Source organism: Strongylocentrotus purpuratus, unplaced genomic scaffold (assembly GCF_000002235.5).
Source record: "Strongylocentrotus purpuratus isolate Spur 01 unplaced genomic scaffold, Spur_5.0 spur5_scaffold_17, whole genome shotgun sequence".
Classification (NCBI taxonomy): domain Eukaryota; kingdom Metazoa; phylum Echinodermata; class Echinoidea; order Camarodonta; family Strongylocentrotidae; genus Strongylocentrotus; species Strongylocentrotus purpuratus.
In genome coordinates this window covers 12837786-12861220 of record NW_022145602.1, presented here as the reverse complement: position 1 = coordinate 12861220, position 23435 = coordinate 12837786, and the positions used below count along the sequence as shown (strand labels likewise).

The 23435-nt window shown below is 37.3% G+C and overlaps 2 protein-coding genes across 5 annotated transcripts in view; both read right to left on the bottom strand.

Moving 5' to 3' along the window:
* The window catches only part of LOC100888042 (catalase-like), a 46223-nt gene extending 32135 nt beyond the window's left edge, over positions 1-14088 (bottom strand). Inside the window, exons 1-3 of the mRNA XM_030987744.1 lie at positions 13986-14088; positions 1212-1386; positions 543-653 (exon numbers count right to left, since the gene is read on the bottom strand). Coding sequence (XP_030843604.1) covers positions 543-653; positions 1212-1386; positions 13986-14042 — 343 coding nt within the window. The 5' untranslated portion in view covers positions 14043-14088. The remainder of the gene's footprint in view (positions 1-542; positions 654-1211; positions 1387-13985) is intronic.
* A 3885-nt stretch (positions 14089-17973) lies between these two features.
* The window catches only part of LOC373478 (synaptotagmin I), a 38105-nt gene continuing 32643 nt past the window's right edge, over positions 17974-23435 (bottom strand). For 3 of the 4 annotated variants that reach the window (XM_030987725.1, XM_030987727.1, XM_030987726.1), the window contains exon 9: positions 17974-22776. In XM_030987725.1, coding sequence (XP_030843585.1) covers positions 22591-22776 — 186 coding nt within the window. In that variant the 3' untranslated portion in view covers positions 17974-22590. 4 annotated transcript variants of the gene reach the window in all.

Sequence of the window (23435 nt, the reverse complement as noted above, 5' to 3'; positions counted from 1 at the left end):
AATTTAAGTCTTTTATGTAACTGTTTTGCTGTGTATTAACAGGTAATGTGTAATGTACATTTTGCATACTGTAGGATGAAATGTGGGCAGACATTGTTTAAAGTCAGTTGGTTTTATGATTGTATTTTGTCAAACTTATTAGAATTATGTTGTATTTCCTATAAGCATTACTGTATAAACATGTCTTGAAATTAATATAAGTTAAAGATAACCGAGATAATTTTTTTTCCTCTTTTCATACTGACTCCCTGTACTATTAAATCATTTTGTAGATCTGCAACATGTCTTGAAAATAAGATAAGTTAAAGCTCCACTGAACTACTTATAGCTACTTGCGCCCTCTATAGAGCAAACAATCCCTAATCGGTGCCTATTGGTCCCCCATTATCCCCTTTTTCTTATTTTAATTGAGAGCTGATTTGATGAGATAACCACCTGTCAGTGACCTTGCAGGGAGGTCTTATCCCCCTTGGCCAAACTAGTACAAACGGGCTTTAAAGATAACTGAGATAAATTTTTTATCATTTTCTTCTCATACTGACCGACAGTGGAGAATCGGATGGCCACAGGGGTCTTCTTTCCCACGGACTCGAAGGGTGCAGCCTTGCAGTACTTGGAGATGTCGTGCGTGGTCTCAAAGTATCCAAAGGCACCTGAATAAGAAGACAAGGAAAAGAGGAAATTATCTACCACCTGACTAAAGAATTTTCTCATATATACTATTAGCATTATATGTACATGTACATGTTGATCAGTGACTATGCTTAGGGACCAGTGACTATGACAATATGTTAATTGTTTTTATGCATAAGTCCTTGTAACGAGTCTAGGTTACAATGTTACATGTCGTTGAAAAACAGACATCTGTAACGTCTACATGTACATCACAAAGCTCAGTAAGAGTCATGTTATTTAATTGTTCATAACGATTCTACGGTAGTTGAGATTCAACATACACGTATGTAAGGTCTACTCTAATAATAAAGTTTAGTGTGCAGAGTCATGATTTTTTTCATCGCTCGGAAAAGACAGAGAACCTAGGAAAAAAACAGGCCAGGCTTATTAGGTCTGTAACTACTTCTTTTATCATCAACACTTGCCATCCATTCACACAGAAGACAAGTTATCATTTTGCTCCCCCGCGCAAGTGTTTTCAAGGCGGTTTACCGGATTTGTGTGAATGACCCTCAAGGATTAAATTCCACACTCACCAGCTCCCTTGGCGTGCACAACCCTCTCAGGGATGCGCTCCCGACCGAAGTGCGACATCTCGTCGGTGAAGACGAAGTCCTGGATGAGGACCGGGCCACGGGCTCCGGCCGTCATGGTGGCCAACTTGTTGTCGATTGGACATCCTGTTGAGGTGGTCAGTCTATCTGACTTTCCCTATCAAAACAATAAAAAAAGAGAACAGTTTATAACTTTTGTAATTCCTGTAGGAAGAACGTGATATACTCAATGAAAATGATGGGGGCAAAGACTATCATTAACCCCCCCCCCCCCCCCCCCATCATAACCATATTTATACACACAAGTGGAATGTTGACACGCTTGCATTCACACTTTATTTTAAAACCATTTGCTCATTATAATGAAAAGAATACTGCACATTACATACCGGTAAATGAAATAACAAAAATGGAAAAATACAACCACAATCCTGATGGTGACCATGGGCCATGTACAGAATTCAGATTAAAAACCCATGGCCAATTTTTAAATGTACCCATATATATATTTTCCATATATTGTATAATTGCTTGTGGTACAGTATATACATGTACATGTACATGGTTGAATGATGATTGTAGACGGAGCAAAGAGGAAAGATTTCAAGATTTCAAATTTTTAAAGATTTCAAGATTTCAAGATTTCAAATTTATTCATGTTTCCAACAAAATATAACAAATCAATTATAAGCATTTAAAACAAATTTAAGAAATACAATGTACATGTTGGAAACAGAGGGGTCCACTAAAAAGCAATGCTTGTACAAGTGTGAACATCTCAAAGAAACGTGGCGAGTCCTGCATGATAGAGGCAAACAAATGACACTATTACTTGAACAATTTCTGCTTTGTAAATACATGTAGGGGCATTTATACTACATGTATGAGCAAAAATCCTGGGTTTTTCTCACGTTCTAAAGAATTGTCAGAAGCAGTAAGGCAATTACCAATAAATACCATAAGAATGAATTAAAAAACCCATCTCTGGAGTGTGCTTTTTGGCCAAAACTCCACTGTTTTTTGCAGTGTAAACGCTTGCTCTCAAAATAGTAGTCATTTATTTCCACTTTTTTTTTCTTCTCAAATGACTCTCCTTACTTCTGCACCAGCGCATGCAGAGCAGCAACAAATCGCGCATAATGTGCACCACTTATCAAAACGTGGAAAATTTTGATGATACCCAAACACCATTGGTCTTGGTTTTTTTCATTAGTGTTAATGTGCCATACGTCCCTATAATATAGGTTAACTTATTTCACTCCTGTAAATCCAACAGAATTGAGAGGGAGTCGGTGATAGCAAGAGGATATATCACTCACAGTAGACCAAGGAAAATGAGGAGTAGCAACTACCGTAAGTCTCTGCTCAAATCTTTGGGGAGATTTTTTTTTTTAATGGGGACTCAATAAAAAACTGAAAAGTAAACTGTACATAAAAATCTTCGCATTTTCTTGTTTCTGTGAATAATTCTATAGAAAAATCTGATCCATGTCATAAATAATATCATGTGCACAGGTTGAGTCGGTACGGTCGATCACACCGGGACCCGACCGTTGCCGTCGGGTCCCGGTTTCGTTTTTTGAGAACCGACGCTCCGAAAAAAAATAATGAAATATGTAAGAAATTGCAGTTTTGCACAACACTTAAATCATTCCACCTTGAAACTTAAGTATTTAATTGTTACCAATCATATTCTAGCTCGTCCTGAATCAATCCGAACTGCTGATATAAATATGGGTTGCAAAGCAGTTCGCCCCATGGGGTTGTTGTTGCCAGCTGCTAGCTAGCTACTGTACTACTACTGGCCGGGTCTCTCGGCAGGATTAATAAATCAGGTTGAAAGAAACATTAATGTTTGAATAATAAAACGGCTTTCTAAAAAGTACTTCTTTACAACGTACCGATCGAATAATTTTTAAAAGACAAAATGGATATTATTTCTTTGATTTTGAACACCGCATGCTTCTTTTAAAAGCTGAAAATTACTTGGTAATCACAAGAAGTTTCGATACGGATAGCTGTTGCAAGGCAAGTTCAGACTAGTCTCGGAAAAATGCGCAGTGCTCCTCGTAGTTAGCTGTAATCCGTGCCAGAACGAACCCAAACAAAGACGTGATCGTAGCGAGAAAAAATCATTAAAAACTACGAGAGCACAATTGGAAAGACAACTACTCAAAATTATCGTAAGCAGATACGTAACTTGGAGGAATAATACAATAGTTGTCCAAGAAAAGCCACAGAAATAGTGATATTTCAGGAGTTACTATAGGTACAATCATTATCGGAATGGGCCTGCTGATATGTCCGAATTACACGTTATTTGGTTTCTAGCCTCGTGTTCAAACACGAGGCTAGTAACGCCCTCTACGGTAAAAAGCAGTATAACAAAGGATTCGAGTATTTGCTGCAAGCCCCTTGCAATAAAAATGTACCCAGTTACTCCTCGATTATCACAATTTCTTTGGCATTTCTTGGGCGATTATTGAATTCTTTGTCCAAGTTATTTATCTGATTATCGTAATTTTGAGCAGTAGTTGTCTTTCCAATTGTGCTCTCGTAGTTTTTAATGATTTTTTTTCTCGTTACGATCACGTCTTTGTTTGGGTTCGTTCTGGCACGCATTACAGCTAAGAAGGAGCACTGCGCATTTTTCCGAGACTAGTCTGAACTTGCCTTGCAACAGCTATCCGTATCGAAACTTCTTGTGATTACCAAGTAATTTTCAGCTTTTAAAAGAAGCATGCGGTGTTCAAAATCAAAAAAAAAATATCTATTTTGTTTTTAAAAATTATTCGATCGGTATGTTGTAAAGGAGTACTTTTTAGAAAGCCGTTTTATTATTCAAACATTAATTTTTTATGACCCGATTTATTCAACCTGCATGAATCAAAATGGCGGCTCGATCGTTGTCTTTCTATTTTTGCTCCAGTTTTTTTACTTTTAGAGGCACGATAATGGCACTAAACATCGCCAATCATGGATAATAATAATGTCAAATGGAAGAATATACCGATCTGTGCCGAGGTATGCATGTGTTGATTTATTTGACTGATAAAAAAGGTCACTTTTAAGGGACATACTGATGATATGCGCTTTTTATAGAGGCAAGTGACAAATCCTCCGAGCTGATTTCGGGACACCGGGTCCCGATCGGTGCAAGGCCGTCGGGACCCGGTTTATGAAAATCCCGACATGACTCAGGCCTACCCGGGCCTGCTGACAATCTAGGTCAACAGAAGAAGATATTGGAGGCATTGTACCTGTACTGTATGTACTTGTGAAAATATGACAACACATTTTTTTTCTTTGTCAGCAGAAATATTTCCAAAACATTAAGAAATATTTCAGATTCAAACTAACCTTTAATCACTCAAAATCCAAGAAAAGTGTGAGTATACTACATGTATTTAGCACACTCATTTTTTTCGGGATGCAACACAAATCATCAGGTTTCTCTCCAATGTATCCTTTATTAATAGAACCCATCTTAACCTTAAAGATCCCATTTGCTCCCAAAGGCGGGAGGGGGGGGGGGGGGGGGAATGATAGGGGTAGCATAACCAGGTATAGGGGGGTAAAAAGGGAAACGCACTCAGGTATTGCGATGGCACTTGCTGGAGACAGATGATGGAGGTTTCCTGCGGATATTTTCTGATGAATCATGGAAAAATTGGGAGGGGAGTATCCCTGACAAGACTAGAATATCACTTTAAACTCCAACTTCATGTACCTGTAGGTACATGTACATGTACATGCATTCTCTATCAACATTATGAATGTGACTAAAGGCATGCACCTCTGTGCCATACGTTATACATTGCATGAAGGCCTATATACACTGGGGGCCTACATGTATTTTTTTTTAAGTTTTGATGAATCTCCATGTAATTTTTACTAGACTTTCTTTCTTTTTTTAAAGACAAATTAAAAGGTCCCCGGGACTTTGAAATTAAGCCTATGCTGTTTCATTTATATTGCACATGAATCAAGTTTGAAAATTCTGCCTGTCCAAATCTGTGACAATCTAAAAGGGAAGGGTGATCATTAGAATAGGGTGGTCCAAAAATATCCATCCTTTTCAAATGAGTTTTTCTAAAAACTAATAAGAATTACAACTCTGAAGTCTGGATAGCCTACATGTAAATCTAAGAACTAAAACAGGGGCATCATGATTGTCAATGTTTATTGTAGACGTTCCAATCTAGACCTTAAAAGAAAAAAAAGAAAAAAGAAAAAAAAGAAAAAAGAAAAAAAATGGAAAGAAGAAATAATGTTGAGATATTGACAAAGCACGTTCTAAGAAAAAGTAAACTAACTTACAAAATGTAGGTTAGGTACAATTACATCCACACTAAAAACAACAAACAAACAAACAAACATCTAAAAAAATAACAACACAAACAAGCCAGCAAACAAATATTGATTGCTGTGTGGAATCACACCTTTTCTGTATAAAGTCTGGTATTAAAGCGCTCTTGTAAACCAAACAAACAAAAACAAAACATTGAAAACAAGTATTTTCTCAGTGATTTGGGATCCAATCCTATGCCTTGTCCTACGTACCTGTACAGGTACATTTGTAGGCCTACACGTACATGTAGGTACTTGGTTTTTGTTTTCTTGTGGGACCCATGTGGCTCTGCAAACACAGGATATTAAAATCTAGTATCAAAGAGCTCTTGTATAACGAACAAACAAATACAAACAAAACATTGAAAACAAGTATTTTCTCAATTATTTGGGATCCGATCCTTTGCCTTGTCCTACGTATGTGTAGGCCTACATGTAGGTACTTGGTTTTTGTTTTCTAGTGGGACCCATGTGGCTCTGTAAACACAGGATATTGCTCTTCTGACACGCTGGATTCCGTTACACCGTGAATCACCCATCAATCCGCTCCCAGCGAGCAAAGGTGCCGGGACACCGATTTTGACCTTGTAATTCCGCTATTAAGAAACCACCGGGCCAAGTAGTGTCGCATTCAATTTCCACCCTCTTCGAATCCTCTAGGGGGAAATTGGTTAAACCACTGCAGTACAGTGTCTCCTTTTGGTGACGTTTTACTTTTATCTTTTGATCCAGAGTGCTCTGAATTACAAAGAGCAAAAATCACTGGAAAGTTTGAGCCCATTTTTGTTGTTGTAATACATTGTGCTATTCATAAATAAGAGGGATTTAATCGAAAGCAATCATTGAAATCTCTAAATTGGACAAAATAAGTGGAATTTATGATCACTATTTTCATGTGCAAATTGGCAATTTCTCGTTATTATTCATTCACACTTTTAATTTATTAAACAGTTTTGTCTTTAAACCTTTTTTAAAAGTTGTATTCAATCAAACACAAACTTGCGAGTCTGTGACGTAGTTTAGAGAGGTCCCTTACCTTTTGCCCTGTACTTAAAGAAATATTGTATTTTCCCCAAGAAGAAATTTTTCCATCGGACATTCACCCTTAATATAATCTCTGCACAATGCAAATGGTTTAATTGCTTTTATTAAAACTTTCCTTTAAAGCAAGTGTACTGACAAGAAATTCCCAACAACACGTGATCCAAGTTAGAGTGTGTTGAAGTTTCATGTGGCAAAATCATTAACAAACAATAAACTGAATACTGTTGTAATTCCTGAAAGTTTCTTGCCATAAAAATGCTTGTCAAAATACCATAAATGGCCAATTTAAAGTCATTTCCTAATATATTTACTGGTTTCTTTCATTTCATTTTTGTTTTTTATACCACAAGGAAATGAAAGGGAAAGTTCTAAAAGAAATTTCAGGATGCATACAAAACTTGTCATCAATTTCACTTATACACATGTACATGTACATGTACTTCAATTCAGAGTTTCATTTTGGGAAAGCCTCTGTGTTTTACTTGTATTGCAATTGCATTGTGAAATTATAAGCTGTTTAAAGAAGCAATTGGAAAGGGTTGATTTACAAATTGATACATGTCACTGTGTAATTAATGTGAAATCTTGGAATGATCAAAATGGGAGGAAATGGGCCTAATCTTGCTGAAGATCATGTAGTTAAGCACTGCACACAAGAATAGGTGGACTACAGTAGTTACTTTACATAAATGGGTGGACTAAACTTTCCAGCTATTCCTACTCATATATTTATTTTGGTTATTAAAAGAACTCCTTTTCAGGAGACACCTCTGCTATGACATATTGAAGTTTCAATAAAAGAAATAATCTGGATTTATATACTGTAGCGCTTAATACGGAACATCGTCTCTAAGCACTGTCATATAGTCACCGCGAGGGCATAGGCAATTGATATAAAAACACAAAGGCTTTTTTCATCTTACTGCCCCATTTCTCTCTTGGGTTTCGAGTGGCAAAAGTAGATTGATGCCTTGCTATAGGACACTAAGTGCCGTGTCATACTGACATAGAAAGAATGACAAACCTCGCTTATCATTTTCCATCGTTACATGAACTCAGCCTTCTCTATAACGGAACCAATGGCTCATGAATTACAAGCACAAATAACAAACAATAGGACAGAGAGATAACGATGATATCAAAATCTTGACAAGGCCGAGAACACACCACCTAACAATATATTCCAAATTCCAAAGTTCAATCATGCATACATGTACTTGCATATCAATATTTCATTTTCCTTTCATGCAAATATAATTCATAGAAGGTCAGTAATAAAACTGCCATTGACTATACATAGCTGTAATGGTCTCGTAGGCAGCTAACAAATTGCTGCTGTTAGAGAACAAGAATAAAGTGTGTTTTTTTTTTTTCTTAATCTTTTTCTTACATTGTGTAAACATGTTTTCCTAAAAACGAGATGATATTCATAATTAGGAGGGTTTGCATGAAGAGTCACCAAAAGATCCCAAAGGTGACGAACCATTTTCCTTTCATTATTAATCAGTTAACTATTGAATTCTCTCAGTCTCAGTGACCCGTTACAGGACCTTCAGTTTGGGTAGGCAAAGGTTCACGGTCACCCAATACCAGTTTAGTGTCACCTTCTATTTTCATCTGTAATACATTGTAGATCCAGAATGCTCGGAATATCTGAAGTGCACATTGAACATGAGCAGAAATAGGCACAAAACAGGCTTGAGAATTTTAGTCAATTATTATGCTGTTGCATTCATACACTGTAAATCACAGCAATTTAATATAAAACAAATCATTGAACTCTCTAAATTGGCAATGCAAAGCGTGATTAATAATCTCTATTTTTGTCGACAAATTTGAAACTCCATGCTGATTTCCAGTTTAAACTATAATGAAAGAGTCGGTGGAGAAAACAAATAATTGTTGCCAAATTTGAGGAGGAAAAGCTGCTTTATTTAGACCTGCAGAAAACTCTGAACTGCTTTTGGTTTAAGAAGTTGGTAAAAGTTTTCTCCTGCCCAAAAGCGCATGTGGGAATCGATAGCTCCAAAGGTTTAACTTTATAGCCTACAAGTAAAAAAAAAAAAAAAAAAAAGGTTTTGATGTAGGGCTTAATTTCATGGATGAACTACAAATGGTAGTTATTTTCTATAGTATTTTTTTGCATCAGTAACTTGCAAAAAAAAAAAAAAAATGATTACTACAGAAAAGCAAGATTAAGTACACTGTGTGCTATGACCCGGTGATGTCCCGATTCGCATGGGTTAATTTTCCTTGTATCTGCATGTACAATGTAGCGAGACTTTCAAAAGACCAACAAATCGTTTCTTGGAAATCATGCTTTGGAATTGAACACAAGAAATAATGTTTTCTATCATAAACATTTAAAACAAGATGTTATGCAAGAAATAAGGGGGAGCATAGAGAAAGATATTAATACCCTGGGAGCTGTAATAATCATGGTGGCTTCTTGCAAAAAAGGTTAATGTTCGTCACATCATAACCTTCTTGGCACTCTATTTCCCCTAGTCGTGGGGAAACCAGGAGGTACATGAACATACCTGTACTAGTGTTCTGGCAAACATGGATTAATGTATAAAGGCAATGTAGTTCCAGGATGGGGGTTGAATCCTTAACCTTATGACTGAAAGTCAAGTGACAGAAGCATTATGGTATAGAGCAGGCCTTCTCATCTAGTTTATTGGAAGCGCCAACACAAAAAGTTATTGAGTTTCAAGTGCCAACCTGTATGTTTGGTGACTGTGTTGCGAGGTGGCGTAGCGACCAAGCCGATACCGGGTGAAGCTAGTGGATTTTAGGGCTTTTTTAAGGCCCAAATGTGGCATTTTTAACACCTTTTTGTTCCATAAAACATCAATCATAATTTCATATTGATGTGAAATAGTTAGTACAAAACCTGGCTAAAATCTACCCTGGAAGTTAATTTATATGTAGTTATTTTGGTGCAATAAACACAGAAAAATCAAGCAAACAAAATGGCTTGTTTACATTTTGGGCTCAACGTCGACTGCGACTTTTTGATTCTGCTGATTTTTTTAATTTTAAAATATAATGTTTAAATTTGTTCTTTCTTTAATTTTTAATTTTTAATTTTCATTTATTTTTTATTTATTTTTTGGAACAGCCGCGCGCCACTCCGACTGACCGCAAGCGCCACAAGTGGCGCGCGTGCCCCCAGTTGAGAAGGCCTGGTATAGAGGTTCATGCACTTGATTCTCAATTCAAGGGTTGAGGGTTCCAATCCCAGCCATAATCCACAATTAAGTACATGTATAATAATCATATTACATTGATACAAAGCACATAAACATGAAATACAAACAAAGAGAGAGAACAATATCATCCAAAGCTTATGTACATCAATTACAAACAAAGAGGAATATTATGTACAACAAATTAGAAAAAAAATTAAATCCCTATTTGACTTTCTCCACCAAGGTGTTAATGGGAACCTGATTATTGTTGGGGTCATGATAATTGCACAATCCTTGAATAGCACTTATTACAATTACCAAATGGCTATAAATTAGACATTGCATTAAATGCTACATATATATCTTCGACTTCATTCACACTGTACGTTGAAAATGGATTTCTGAATTGTTGAACTTTGAATTTCCACTTTATAACATCCTACATGTGTACACATCATTTCTTATGATGCAACTGAATTTGAAAAATGTTGCCGATAGAGCTAAAATGTTAACTGGTAATCTCAAAAAGGCAATGTCAATTTACATATGGCAAGCATTGACTGGCCATAGTGCATGTTTAATCTTACTAGGTCTGTCTTTGTATCTTATCATGAACTTTTGAGGCTTGCTTCTTTTAAATGTTAGGGTTCCATCACTTCCATGTCGCTATTGAGTGTACTCAAAAGATTGACTCTGGAAAAGGAGCATGTTAGATTTCTTTTTGATAAGATTACCGGTATGTTAGAATAAGATTCAAGATTCCTGTTTATGTCTAATTTTCCTATAGATGTTTATATTGTACAATTTATGTAAACATCAATGGGAAACAATCTGCTGTATTATTCATGGAAAGTACAACTTGAATCTTGGGAGGGAGGGAGGGATAACTTTCGCAAACACAACGGGAGAATTTACGGCGATACAGCTCTTCCGTCGTATTTAGGGAACGAACGCTATCATGGCAGCGTACGGTCATGGAAATCAACAAGACACAGACAAATCTGGTTCGCGCTAGCGTTGTGTTTGCGAAAGCGCCCTACTGAGAGTATGGCTGGAGGTTCAAATTCAGATTTCTTTGAAATTATTAAATCCCATACTGATGAATTAATCTTCCATGTGATCGCAGGAGAATGTGTTGGGTCTTATTTTGTACGACTATGAGATAAAGACAGCAGTGTTACAAATTAGACAGAGAATATTACAAAAATATATTTCAAACCCTAAAAAAAATCTAGATCTACTAGACCTAGACTAGGGTGGATCCGGGCTAACTCGGACCCGGGGACAACTCGGCCCTGCTGCAAAAACGTTTTTGTCATTTTTTGGTCATTTTACCCTGACCCTAACCCTGCAGTGCAAAAACTGACTGTTTTTCCAGCGGGCCGAGTTGTCCCTGGGTCTGAGTTAGCCCGACTCCACTAACTAGCCACTAGGGTCTATTGAACTTTGAAGTTAAAAAGAAGGTTGAGTTCTGGGAAGAGGTGAAAAATAATTTGTGAGCGTTATCATTTCTTATTGTGCAAGTGTGAAAGAACATCAGATAAGACACGACATGTTCCCTAAAAAGCATGGCTCTTCAAATGCCTTTATATTCTAAATATGTCATGTAACATCGTAAAACTCGGGGGTAGGATTTTTACACCCCGTGTTCGTGTAGTCCCATATACTGTACATCTTTCGGTGTACAGTGTTTGTAACTTTACCAAGATTTGGCCAAATTTCTTATCATTTTGATGATTCCAGAACCTTGCTGTACATCTATGCTAGATGATCAACCTTTTCTGATCAATTTCACAACGTTTCTTTCACTATGCAATTGCATGACCATAACTGGTCTTTAGCTTTAAGTGTGTACATGTATTTAAACAGATTATTACTAGTCTATCTACATGTAGATCTGTCAGTTAGATTCATATTAGTTAGACTCACAATACTAACACAATTGCAGTGAGAGTTTTATGTATAATTCGAATTAATATTTTGAAGCGAGACTCTCTACAATACTAATAGGTCTAGACTCTACTAATACTTAGTATAATATACTACAAAGTACAATTTACCAAAAAAACACAAGTTCTACAACAACATCATTGATTGGCATTGTCCACACTCACTAGGCACTACTAGCACCTTTGACAACATCTGCATAGATTTAGGTCTATATTGAGATCTAATGAATTGTAGACTAGGGTCTATGTTAAGCCGTTATTGTTAACAAGTCAATAATTAATATGTCGACATTGCATTTTATTTGGAAGCGCAATCGAGCGAGATTGAATTTATGTTCGACTCCGAGTGCGAAGACCTGGCACTGCATGCCTTGGCCTAGACCGAATTTTCCGTCTCTTTCGTTCGTTAGCCTCTTATTGGGGTAGGGTCGGCTCTCTCTTTAGAGACGGAAACCGTCTATACACATTCCCTTGATAACGCCACGGCCATTTCAGGTCGTAGCGTTTTGCCTCCAAAATCCCCCAAAATGTCATTTTACCTCGTGCATATCCACATGTAAATTAGGCCTAGGCTATAATACATCGGTTCCACTTAACAACTTGACTGAAATAATCAGTTTAATAGTCCCTTTTTAGGAAATTATGGGTCAAAATCGAAATCCATTTTGAAAATCTTTTTCAACATGGATTTCGATTTTGACCCATAAATTCCTAAAAAGGGACTATTAAACTGATTATTTCAGTCAAGTTGGTAAGTGGAACTGATTTATTATAGCCTAGGCCTAATTAACAATATAACATGCACGAGGTAAAATGACATTTTGGGGGATTTTTGGGGCAAAACGCTACGACCTGAAATGGCCGTGGCGTTATCAAGGGAATGTGTATAGACGGTTTCCGTCTCTAAAGAGAGAGCCGGCCGACCCTACCCCAAGAGGCTAACGAACGAAAGAGACGGAAAATTCGGTCTAGCCTTGGCCTAGACAGAAATAACCGTCTTAGGTTGCGTTTATCTAGCAAATTTTTGGCTAGAATCAGGTTTCTCAAACGTCTTTCAGGCAAATTTAGAAGTAGATAAACGCAAAGCCTTTTTCAAACGTCTTTAGATATGGTCATATCAAAAGACGCAAAAAGGTGCGTTTTGTATGTGACATACAGCCAGAATCACGTTTCTGAGAGATCGATAAACGCAAAGCTGTTTTGTACCTCACATACAAATAGGACCACACAGGTGTTGTGTACAAGCATGTGTGTGAATTTGACCTCCGAGAAACTGTCTGCTTCCCGGGTCAAAACAGCTGGGCAGACACAAGGCCTTTATTTTGAATCGTGAAGAGTAGATAAACGCGACATCCCGCAAATCACGATCGTATAGTGGGGTATGATAGTGGGGTTCGATAGTCAGTAGGGGCGCTGGTCCAAGAATGAGGATCGTCCTCATAAACAAGGATATCCTCATAAACGAGGACAAAATGCGTCCTCAAAAATAAGGGTTGTCTGCATTTTTGAGGACGTTTTTTTTCATCGGCGCTCTGGGGGTTTCATGTTACAGAACGGCCTGCTGGCGATGCCAAAAATGGATTCCCCGGGGGAAAAAAACCCTAGTTCACCGTCTACTTTTATGGGTTGTCCGTCTTCCCAAGGATTTATTGCTTATAATGTGAAAGTCTCTGTACAATGTCAATGTAAAATGCATCAAGAAAATCATTGCAGAATCCGTTTTTTGCATCGCCAATGCACCGATCAAAAATATGAAACGTCTGCAAAAATGCAGACGGTCCTTATTTTTGAGGACGCATCGGTCCGTGTTTACGAAGACGATCCTCGTTTATGAAGACGTTCCTTATTCTCGGACCAGCGCCTCTACTGATAGTGGGGTACGATATGTACATATCTAGTGGCAAGCCTAGATAAACGCGCTCTGATATGGGTCATTTCTTTAATAAAACTGACATTTGTTGACATTCCCCATGTATAGAGGCGGTCTAGAGGAGCCAGATGCAATCTCAGCGGAACAACCGTCGATATCAGAGACTGAAGCTTTAGGTCTAGCCTCGGCCCGGCCCCGCTCTGATTCCGCTTCAATCCAGCGACTATTCCTGGCGCGCTGCCCACCCCGCCGCGCCGCAGCCAGAGGCGACATGCAGAGCCAAAACAAGAGAAATCGACGGAGTTAGAATATAAATTGGTGAGGACAAAAAATACAAATAAATAAATACCTTTTGGGCAGTACAATGATCCTCGAGCTGCCTAGATGCCTTGTCTCTGCTGGCCATATTTAAAGATGTTGATTTACTATGGAGAAGGATTTATGGGAAAGAGAACTGCAGTACGGTACCACGTCAGAACTGGAGATCAAAATCACAACAAGTGCTTCAATAGTATACTGCATGCGAACAAATAGAGCGCGAGCTAGTGAAAACCTTACCATACGTGTTACACGTTACACACAAGTTACACTTTGACCTCATTTTCACGAACCCTTGATCGAGGTCATTGGTTACATCACGTCGTTCCCGTCGCTGATTGGCTAGAAACTGGAGGGCTCGCCCTTACGTCACAATAAACAGATTTGCATACATAATTGATGTATCTAAAAGTTAGTTATTGTTGCCTTAACCTTGACATGCTTGTGAGGGCCAGGGATGAACTGAAGAATGGATTAACAAAGATAAACTTGAATATAAGTTAGCTGAATGGCAAGTTTTTCTTCTGTTGTTATAATAGTCGTTAATTTTGTTTTTGTTCCGTAATTCTGTTTTATTCGAGGCCCCAGGCGCAAGCCCAGCTAGCGTTTCATCGCATTCCCGACAAAGATAAGGGTTTTAAAAAATGGAAATAAAATTTTGTAGTAAAGAAAACAGGGGAGAGAAATATAGGGTGAAGGATAATTTAGGAAGATTTATTCTAAAGCATGGTTTTAAAATATTTTAAAAAATGCTATAGTTGAAGATCTAAACGTGAAAGAACATAAGCAAATGTAGAAGGAAACAATATGCATAACCATCGATTTCGTGCTCCTTAATTTATATAGCGCCACCTAGTGTTAGCAACATTTTAATCAAAATATAGATCATTTGGTGGCTGAGACCTCTTTTTAATGGGAGGGAGGGCAAGGAGAGTGGCTGGGGCGGAGACTCATATCGACTTACCCACCCACATGCAGTGCATGAAAGGTTACCTTTTAAAAATGTTTAGGCTTTAACCTTTGATATAAACTTAGGATCTTCTGATCATTATCCATTTCACACTATGGCTTCTTCTTCGATCTTTCTTCTTTTTTTTGGGGGGGGGGTCGATATACATGTCTATATTATATCGACATGTAAATATCTATCCACTTAAAATCTCACCCATTTTTATAAAGCTCTCGTTTTCCCCTTAATTATTAAAATGGCTTTTCATCGATCTCTGAATTGCTCTTATTTTTTTTTCTGTCTCCCCTTTTCCCCTTCTTTCCAGTCCTCATTCCTATTTTTCCCTGCTCCTCCCAACCTCTCTCTGCCTATCTCATTCTCCTGGTGATCTCTTTCTCTCTCTATCTCCCCCTCCTCCTATCTATTTTCAGTCTCTCCCCTCCCTTAATTTTTATCCTATCTCTATCTCTGTTTCTAGATCTCCTCCCCTTTCTTGCTTTCTCTAATGTCTCTATCTCTCTCTATTTGTCCATTTCTACTTTTATCTCCCGCCCCCCCCCCCTCTCCCTCCTCTCAGACTCCTCTTTTCATCCTCCCCCTTTCTTGCTTTTTCCAATATGTCTCTATCTCTCTCTCTCTATTTCTTCATCTCTACATCTACCCCCCCCCCCTCCCTCCTCTCTCTCCCCCTTTTCTCAGACTCCTCTTTTCAGTCTCCCACTTTCTTGCTTTCTCTCGTCTCTTTCTCACTCTACATCCATCTCTCCTCCACCCCCAAATCTCTCTCTCTCCATCCTCTCTTTTTCAGTCTCTCCCCTCCCTTACTTTCTATCCTATCTCTCTTTGTCTCTCTACATCCATCTTTAGATCACCCCCCCCCCCTTTCTTGCCTTCTATAATGTCTTTTTTTTTAATGTCTCCATTTCTCTCCCTATTTCTCCATCTCTATATTTATTCCCCCTCACCCTTCTCTAAGACCTCTCTTTTCATTCTCACTCTTTCTTGCTTTCTCTAATATGTCTCCATCTCTACATCTAGGTCTCCCACTCCCTCCCTTCTCTCCATTTCCCCTTTCTTGCTTTCTCTAATATCACTCTCCCTCCCTCCTTCATCTTGGCCCTCTCTTTTCAGTCTCCGCTTTCTTGCTTCCTCTCCTCTCTCTTTCTCTCTCCCTCTCTCTCTCTCTCTCTCTCTCTCTCTCTCTCTCTCTCTCATCACCTCTTCCAAATGAAATTTACCACTAACTCTTTTTTGTCACCTCCTCTTCACTTGCCTTCCTTGGCATATGTCTTACCAGTACATGAATAAAAAATACACAGGGACACAATTTATATTTTTTTCACTGTGACATATACAAGGACAATTGCACACATTTATTCTTTCAACCTATGGGAGGCTATGTACACAGCCAGTAATGTACACCTATGAACATGAAAGCTGAGGGGAGACAACGAATACAGAATCCGTTTGTACAAATGTACCATTCTACAAACACCTCTCTGATAAAATTTGGTTCCTTTCTTTCATAATACACAATGAACTTCGAGAACACATGAAGAATGATATAATATATAGAAGTAGTACTATAGATACAATATTTCACAATGCCACCATTTAGATTCTGAAAAATAAGGAATGTTAGCTATTGTTCCTTTTCTATACAGCTATTATGGATGGAAAGAGAATCAGAAACAATTACATTATAAGCTGTTAAGATATATTTTTCACTTTGGTTTAACTCGATGACTACACATCTACAGAACTTCAAAGAAACATAAATAATCATATCAATGAATACGACAGACTGTGCTTGATTTCCTGAAAATATTAAGTAAATGCTGCATTTGGTTGCCAATTTGATACTACTTCGGAACTGCAACAATCAAGGATTTATCACGTAAGCAAGCTCAATCCAAGCAGCTATGAAAGCATAACAAAGCAAGAAAATAGTATCTCTGCATCCAAGCTTGTATATTTCTGGTTTGTAGCAATTATACAAAACCTTCCTTCCGATAGATTTGAAGAAATAGGTATCCTATTTTCAGCAAAAGATAAAAACTGAATACTTCTGTTCTTCAAATAGGTATGCTTCTGAAGGAAAAAGCTTCTATGACAAATAAAATTTGGAATGTAAGTAGAACAAAGAGTATGATCGACTCCATTTGTACAGGTTTATGGTGTATGAATATGTATTCAACTTGTGCACATCTAAAGCAACCTTAAAAGATACTTTGGTCGATGTTTGGATTGCGAGAAGACTGTATTTCCCTTTTGGAAACCTGTTAATTTTCAAAGGCTAAAAAGCATCATTTGTTATCTGTAGTAACATAGATATTAATATTTCTTTAAAAAAAGAAAATGCTGATCCTGACCAGTTTTAAGTTCACGGCCCAAAAAGAAACTGAAATATCGAGCTACCAATGATTAGAAATTCCTGCAGCACAAATCTATTTCCCTACTCAAAAGATGGCATTCCTTCGTATTTCAGACCAAAGTATCTTGTTTATAATGTTATCTTATTCTACTTACACTAAAAATTCTTTAGAGTCATTAAAAAAACACAACACCAATGTCTATACATGGGATTCATACCAATGGCTGGGGATGTTCTAAATATGTCATGGGTAATACTACCATCCTAAACGCTCAAAATTTCACTTTCCAAACGCATACCGATAACATCTCGATAACAAACATCAGCTAGCTAGTGCAACAACATGAAATAATTAACCACTTTAAAACTAGATGGTTTTTTTCTTCTCAATCCAAATAGAGATACTGGGGGAACAAATTCATAACTGACACAGTTTGATGGACAATTTTGTACAGTATCAAAAGATAATGCTATGTTTGAACATTTCAAGCATTTGACACTTTCCTCAACCATCCATTTTTCTTTACTTATTATTTATTATTTTCCATTAAACACTATTTTTTGGTATGTTTTCTTTCTTACATTTTCTTCCCATTTTTAAATCAACACCCGATGCCCTTTCCACAATGAACAAGGACAATATAAAGCAACCCCGCTTTGCTACTTGAATGAATTAACATTAGGAATGTATTTATAAGCAGTGACTTGGAATATCATAATCATGAGCCTAAATTATATTGCTTTGATAAACAATATGAGCTTAAAATGGTTTGTTATATCGATCAAATAGTTTCTCCTCCTAAATTTGCACAAAATAACACTGGGTAACCACACACAAACTCATCCAATATCTACATTATTTGCTAACACATGGGGGACATTTTCACCTAGAAATTACTCTCCAGTCAAACAAGAGGATTTCTTCACAGGCTCGATTCCAGGTGTTTTTGTTAATGTTAGTATAGGACCATTGAATAGATGAATATCACTGCCAGCACATCAGCTCTGGTCTGCTATAAACTTCCTGCAATTATTTTTAAAAGCAGGTGAGACTGCAAAATGAAAGCCTTTGGTAACTTCTTATTTGCTTCAAACAAAGCTCTAACATTGCAACATTGCAATCATTTAACATTAACTGTAAATTCTCTCTGAATATCCATCCCTACTTTTAATTCTTGTTGAAAAGATAAACAAAAGCTGGGGAACAAAGTCATTTGAATCAAATAAAAAAAGATTAGGTAAATAAGATTAGGAAATTAGAGACTTAATATACAGCTGATAAAATGTAAACATTGTTCGTGTTGTGTCTATGTTAAAAAATGTCCTGTCTAGCGTGTTTTGTTTGTACACGTAATACCCTATGAGAATAATAAGATTGGTATGATAAAGATAAGATAATTTTGAATACATTAAATAATTAGTCTTCCCTGGATAATTTTCTCGTGAATGTTTGAATATTACCTTCATATGTCAGTGTTGAAGTGAAAATCTTTCACATTCTAATTAATAATAAATAAATAGTCTAACCTGAATACCTTAAAGCTGAATAGTTGACTGTTTAAATATTACCATAATATGACAGTGTTGAAGTGAATATCTTTTACATTGTAATTAAAAATACAGAATTTGTGCTTGACTGTTAGATTATCACCATAAGTAGATATTTATAGTGAACAGATTTCATGATACATCACCTGAAAGAAAATGGTCAGTGTAGAGAAAACAGGGATATTTTTTTAACGTATCATTCCTGATATAATCTCAATCTTATAAAACACACAGAACTTTATCCATTTTGTTAATTAAACTGGAGTTTACATGAAAACCATATCCCAATGCCTTCATTATTTAGAAATATAACGAGTACATGTACATTTCTGACTTTATTTAAGTACCATTTTCATTGTGTCTAGCTGGATGCCTGGATGCCATTTTGCAAGCGCAAGATTCTGATTCACGTCACAACAGCACAAATTCATTTAGATCGAGAACCATACATACTTTTTTCTTATTTATTGCAGTCTACATCTGTCCCTATAGCATTTTTATACCATGAAATGCAAACAGGGCTCTTAATAAGTAGCACGGCCTTAGGATTCGTACATACATCGTACAAGTACATATCAGTCGGTACTCTTTCATTTGAAATCGAGAGTAAACAAATCATATTGCATTGCTAAATGCTATACAACTCATGACGACGAAATGATTTAAATCCTAGCGTAAGTACCCATACACATTATGTCTGGAGTAACATGAGTGTAGGTAATGATATACGATTATATGCCATTCACTAATTAAAAATTGTTAATAAATATATATGATAGACTTCATGGTAAAGACGTATTTACAAAAGAGACAGAACTGGTTAATTACATGTATTTACTTTTTCCCTAACAATAAATATAGTTTGGCATGGCAAAATATGCACAATTCTCTTTTTTTTCTTCTCAGTTCACAATACCATCATGTGAATTTCATTCATATATCTTTTATCTTCAAATAAAAGAGCAGATTAAACACTATTAGATCCAGCAAATATATATTGGTTATTTAATTTAGCTGTTAGAACATCGGGGCAAAACTTGATGGGTACACCGAATTATGCCGACATAGAAAGTCAACATCCCAGTCCCAGCACACATATTATTAATAGTATATATATATATGGCAAGCTTGCACCTCTAAAGCCTCTTACAAATGTTTTAAATGAGAGGGGTGGGGCAAAACCACTTTTAAAAAATGTTTGTAAAGCTGCTTTTTAAGCTGCTTTAATACAAGCTTCTCCCATTACGTATTTGAAAAACTTATTCATTTCATGAATTTCTTAAAAAAAACTTTTTTCAGCATAAGCCAAGGACAGATGATACCTCTTAGCCTCTTTCTTTCTCCAACTCCTCTTGGCCTATGCTCAAAACCAGTTTTAAACCAACCTGCCCTCAACTCAATCTCCAGGGGTGGGGGAGGGGGGGGGGGGTACTGGAGATACGTTGAAGGCTTGAAGTTGATGTCAATCTTTCAATTTGCAAACGATAAAAATTAATCTCCTTAAACGCTGCCAAAAAATCAATTGTACCTCATTGAGTAATTGAGCGCAAATATCGTTGAATTATTAAAGATTCTGCTACAACAAAGATTGTGATGTTTACAAGTATAAAACGAACCCATCCCATTTTCATTTCATGACCCCCCAAGTAATGGTATTCTGCTAAAAGGTCATTGAAAACTGTCATATGTTTTCCAAACCTATTTTCAAAAAGTTCATGATTTGCCTGTTTTTTCTTTTAGGACAAGTGGTGGTTGAATGCCGAGACAGCACAAATAATTCATTGATGTTTTTATTCTTCCAATCTAGTAATTAAACCGCCAACATCCCATTAACATAGAAAGTCCATTTAGCCTGACGATCTTTGCGTCATTTCATCTTTATCTGTTGTTGTAGCAGAAACTGTTTGATAAGAGTTTTAGCGAGAAAACTCGGGGAAGGTGGGGGAGGAAGAAAGGATGACTGAACGTTTACTAAACAACCGGATCCCAGTAAAATGAATTGTCCTCTCACCATCATCATTGAATTGCACTGGTATTTCATCTTTAATTGTACTGTTGGTGGCATAGATATTTTTATAAAATATCATAAATCAGAATTGCGAATGATTCTGTCAATTGATACATTTTTTTATCAAAACAGTTTTTTGTTCAAATGAAATGCTAAGATGCTATCATCATAGGAGATAGCAGCAACTGTCATCACATAAAATTCATGGAAAACAAATGGAAGTTTATTGGATAGAATATTATCCTGTAGTAATACAGGAGCAACCCCATGCATCTGTTGATGTGGTTAAAGAGATGCCAACCCTGCGAGATCCGGTTGTTTTCTGTGTTGCGTTCCTATTCGACAAAAGACTAGTTCACACTCACAGGTATCCACGGTTCAGCAGACACACTGAAGAATTTATCCGTTCCCCACTGAACTTAAAAACGCGCTAACGAAACAAAGGATTAATGGGTGAAAAAGAGGTAGGGGTGAAGGGGAGGGGGCACTAATCAGCTATCACATTTAAGGAAGGGTAAGGAGAAGGGCGGGGTGGGGTAAGGGTCACCGGTATGAAAGAGATCGCAGAAGCTGGCTGGACTCAGGCTCTGCGATCATCGATTTTCACACCATTTATTCTGTTTTCTTTTTGTATAAAATCAATCAAACCGAAGCAAAGCAAAGTGCATTCTTTCGAGCTCCGCTGTGCTTCGGCATGATGAATACCAAGCAAAATAAATACATCAAAACATAAAACAGAAACTGAGGTACTGATTAAAGGTTAAAAATCTTTAGGCTGGCTTTTCTTTGCTGAAATTGGAGCGGTGGTATCGCGATATTCCTCTTCTCACAAGCTTTCGATCTTGTCTACATCATTATAGGTGGCTTTGGTTTGAAAAAGCTTTTATCAACAGAAGCAGAGCAAAGCTTGACTGAGTGCATACAGAAGGAGAATATAAGATAAGGCTTCTACTCTGCCATATGTAAACGGCTCTGAAGCATACACAGATGAAAACCAGCCTAAAGATTTACTAAATCAACTGCATGCTAAAATTGAGCACCTCCCATACCAACCCAAAAAGGGGATTTCGAATTTGCACTCTCTCCCCTCAATGAATCTAAATAGGGTGGGCTCAATAAAAAGTAACATCAAACAGATAAAACATAGAATAAGAATTGCTTTGAAATCTCACAGATTTCCGACTTGAGCAAATACAATGGCGTAGGCAGCTAGGCTTTCCTTACAGGCTTTATATAAGTTTATTTTCATTCAAACTAGATTTGAAACCCTGGCGGACCAGTTCCGAAAATCTCGCGCTGAAAACGCACGATCATTTCAGATCTGGTACGCGGTTTAATAACAAAGAGAACCAATACCGAGAATGGACCGAACGGTGGCAAAATCAGCACGTTGGATTGTGATATTATAACTGCTCCTCGATAATGCCACACAAATTTGATGTTACTTCTGAACCAATGCGGAATGGATGTGGATTTATGTCTCTCCTTTGTTGATACCTACAGAGGCATAACGCCATTGATTCAGAGTAATTGTAACAGTACACAATTCACACAGGTGTGTGTCATATGAATAAGATGTCATAGGTGTGTATAAATTCATTGGTAATGGTCCTCTTTGTGTCCAAAATTAACGATTAATCATAAAATCCAAAATCCCTCTCACAGGGCTCGTTAAATATTTTGAATCACTTAGATAAAATCATTCTTTACTCTAACTGATCATTTTTAATTAGCTTTTGTTGTAATTTTTTGTCTACTTATTTCCCTTCCTCGGGTTCTTGGAGTGTATGCCATTGGGCGATTGGTCGCCGTGGCGACGCCAGCATGTCGCTCCAGTGACGGAGTCCCGCCCCTGTGGCATTGCATCCAAGTACTACTTTCCCGATAGGTTCGCTGCTGCCCATGCGATCATAGTCCACTACAGTCACCACCAACGTCACTTTCTGTAAGGGGAAAAGGAGCAGCGAAAACACAATCTTGTATGAAATATGAGTAATAAGTAACAAAAATCGTGATATGAATTGTTTCTAAAATGGTCAAAAGTTATATGTAGATGAAGGCCTTGCCAAAGAATGTTTGTACAGTGGCAGGGATTTGTGTCTAGTGCCTAAAGATCCATAATTGGGGACATAACTACTAGACCATGTCACCTATGCACAGACAGGAGTGTTGCTAAAGGTGGGGGTGGGGGAAATGTACACATCTGTCGGCATCTTTGGAAATCATGGCATCATTTCCAGTACGTCATTTAAAGCATCTTAATCTTGTTTCACACATGTAACCGAATGTAGGGGAACTTGTACTTTATTTTTTGAGAAACAAGACCGTGACCCCATTATCTTGTTGGCAAACACAAAAATCTGATTTACCTTGCAGGTAAATTTGGTCCAACACTCCCTCCCCCCCCCCCTAAATTTCAAAGTGGTCTAGCAATGCCCCAGGGGGGTGTTTCATAAAGCTGTGCGTAAAGTTACGCATGACTTTAAGAATGACTTAGAATATGAAGAGCTAAATGGGATTCTCAAATCTTTTTAATTGCATATAAGCTAAAGTTGAAATATGCAGATATAGATTAACCTCAACATTACTAACAAAACAGTTT